The 2170-nt window shown below is 38.9% G+C and overlaps 1 protein-coding gene across 1 annotated transcript; it reads right to left on the bottom strand.

The window, feature by feature from the left end:
* Window positions 1–1335: 1335 nt before the first annotated feature.
* On the bottom strand, window positions 1336–1822 carry LOC111881988 (uncharacterized). The gene is made up of 2 exons (XM_023878358.1): window positions 1556–1822; window positions 1336–1446 (listed from the first exon to the last, which is right to left on the bottom strand). Exons 1-2 carry the CDS (start codon window positions 1820–1822, stop codon window positions 1336–1338), a joined length of 378 nt encoding a protein of 125 aa, XP_023734126.1.
* Between the last annotated feature and the right edge of the window lie 348 nt (window positions 1823–2170).

Genomic DNA, 2170 nt, shown 5'->3' with positions numbered 1-2170 from the left:
TTTAAATTTTTCATGAATTCTATGGATGTTACAGGCAGCCTCTCCTAGATCCTTCATAGTGAAACACCTTCCAAGCCAAAATTTAACTTCTTGCAAGGTTGGAACGTCATTTACTATAAGTAGTATGTCATCAACATAAAATACTAGAAAAGTTACAATACTCCCACTAGCTTTGACATACACGCATGGGTCATCCTCGCTCCTAGAGAAACCAAATTCTTTGACTTTCTCATGGAAGCAAAGATTCCAGCTGCGAGATGCTTGTTTCAATCTATAAATGGATTTCTCAAGCTCGCACACTCTATTATGAAACTTTGCATCAATAAAACCCTCTACATGACTCATGTAAACATCTTCAGCCAACTTCCTGTTAATGAAAGCGGTTTTGACATCGATCTAGCAGATTTCATAATATTGAAAGGCAGCGATAGCGAGCACTATGCTAATAGATTTTATCCTAGCCACCGATGAGAAAGTCTCATCATAGTCAATCCCTGGGGTTTGAGTAAATCCATTCACAACCATTCGTGCCTTGAATGTTTGGACATTCCCATCCATGTCGATCGACTTCTTAAAGATCCACTTGCAACCAACTGTCTTTCAACCAGTTTCATGATCAACCAAATTCCAAACATAACTGCCATGCATGGACTTAATCTTGCTGTCCATTGCCTCTTTCCATTTAACAACCTCATGCCCTACCATTTCTTCCTTGTAGTTAGCTGGTTCTTCTAAATTTACCAATGTACGATCACTGATAAACATATCGCCTTCTACAATTATATGGAAATCATAAAACTGAGGTGGCATGATAACTTTACTGGAATGATGAAGAAGTACCAAAGTTTCAGCTGGTTCAACTGGAATTTATTCTTCTAGTTGAACGCTAGTGCCTTCAAAGGTTCCTTCATTGGTTAACTCTTGAATCTCTTCAAGGTAAATTGTGCTCCCACTATCCTCTTTGCATACGAGCTCTCTCTCGTCAAAGACCCCTCTATATGCTACAAAGACCAAGTTTTCACTAGGTCTGTAGAACAAATATCCAAAGGACTTTTGTGGGTAGCCTTAGGTCATATGGTTCCAAGACGACATTGTCACAAGAATGCCTTGTCTAAACCATTAGATGAATCAATGTGAAATACACTATTGCCTAAGCTATCAATACAAGTCACAATTTCATACACTCCATTACAAGGTAAAGCTTCAAATATAGAAATGTTATTTTTATAAACTAGAATTAAACCATTCAAATCATTAAAATAGTAACGAAAACCTTGTCTGAACAATGCATGAAATGAAAGAATGTTTCGTGTTATTTCTAAAGAATAGCAAAAATCAATTAAGCACAAGCTGATAAGTCCTAATCTTGGTAACAAGAGAAGATTGCCTATTTCCCATGATCAGATTCATCCTACCATGCTCTACCTCCTCACTTTCTTTTAGTCCCTGCAAATCAAAACAAATGTGAAAACCACCTCCTATATCAAGGACCCAAGAATGAGTAGATTGTGAGTTATTAGTTTGAATAGTGTATATACCTGATAGATGGATTTACTTTGCCATCCTCGATGTCTTGTAGGTACTTGGGGCGACTCCTCTTCCAATGGCCCTTGTCATTACAATAGTAACAAGTGGCCATTTTGGGGTCACTAATAGTTGGAATGTCTGAGTTGGGCCTCGCCTTTAGGCCATTGCTGGATGACCCAGATTGGGCCTTATTCTTCCATTTGGCTTTACGACCAACCTTCCTCTTATTCCCGTTGCCTTTAGCAATGGGGAGAACAAGAGAATTAATGGAAGGGGTTGGATTATTTCCCTTCATTCCTGACTCAACATTCTATAGCAAGTTGTGGACTTCAGCCAATGTGGTTTCTGTGTCTTTTAAATGATAAGCCAATATAAACTGATAATAACAACTTGGAAAGGATTTCAAGACCATGTCAATGTCCAAATCCTCGTCAAAATGCACATTGAGCCTAACAAGGCGTTCCACGGATCTTTGCATTCTCTACACATGGTTGCACACAGACTCTCCTTCTTTCATCTTGCAAGCCATGAGGGACTTGAACGCTTCACATTTCTCTGGACGAGCTTTCTTGTGGTACTTTTCCATAATGCCATTGTTCATCTCATATGGCCAGTAGTCCTCATAGAACCTCTGCAACTCATG

Source organism: Lactuca sativa, chromosome 5 (assembly GCF_002870075.4).
Source record: "Lactuca sativa cultivar Salinas chromosome 5, Lsat_Salinas_v11, whole genome shotgun sequence".
Taxonomy (NCBI): Eukaryota; Viridiplantae; Streptophyta; class Magnoliopsida; order Asterales; family Asteraceae; genus Lactuca; species Lactuca sativa.
Note: the sequence above shows the minus strand (reverse complement) of the source record. Positions and strands in the feature narration are given on the sequence as shown.

What these genes read in the sequence shown, in the direction of transcription:
- LOC111881988 (XM_023878358.1), bottom strand. Translation starts at nt 1,822, where the DNA reads ATGAAGGGAAATAATCCAACCCCTTCCATTAATTCTCTTGTTCTCCCC. An exon ending in AAGACATCGAGGATGGCAAA is followed by an intron (nt 1,447 to 1,555) that starts GTAAATCCATCT and finishes TTTGATTTGCAG; the next exon opens with GGACTAAAAGAAAGTGAGGA.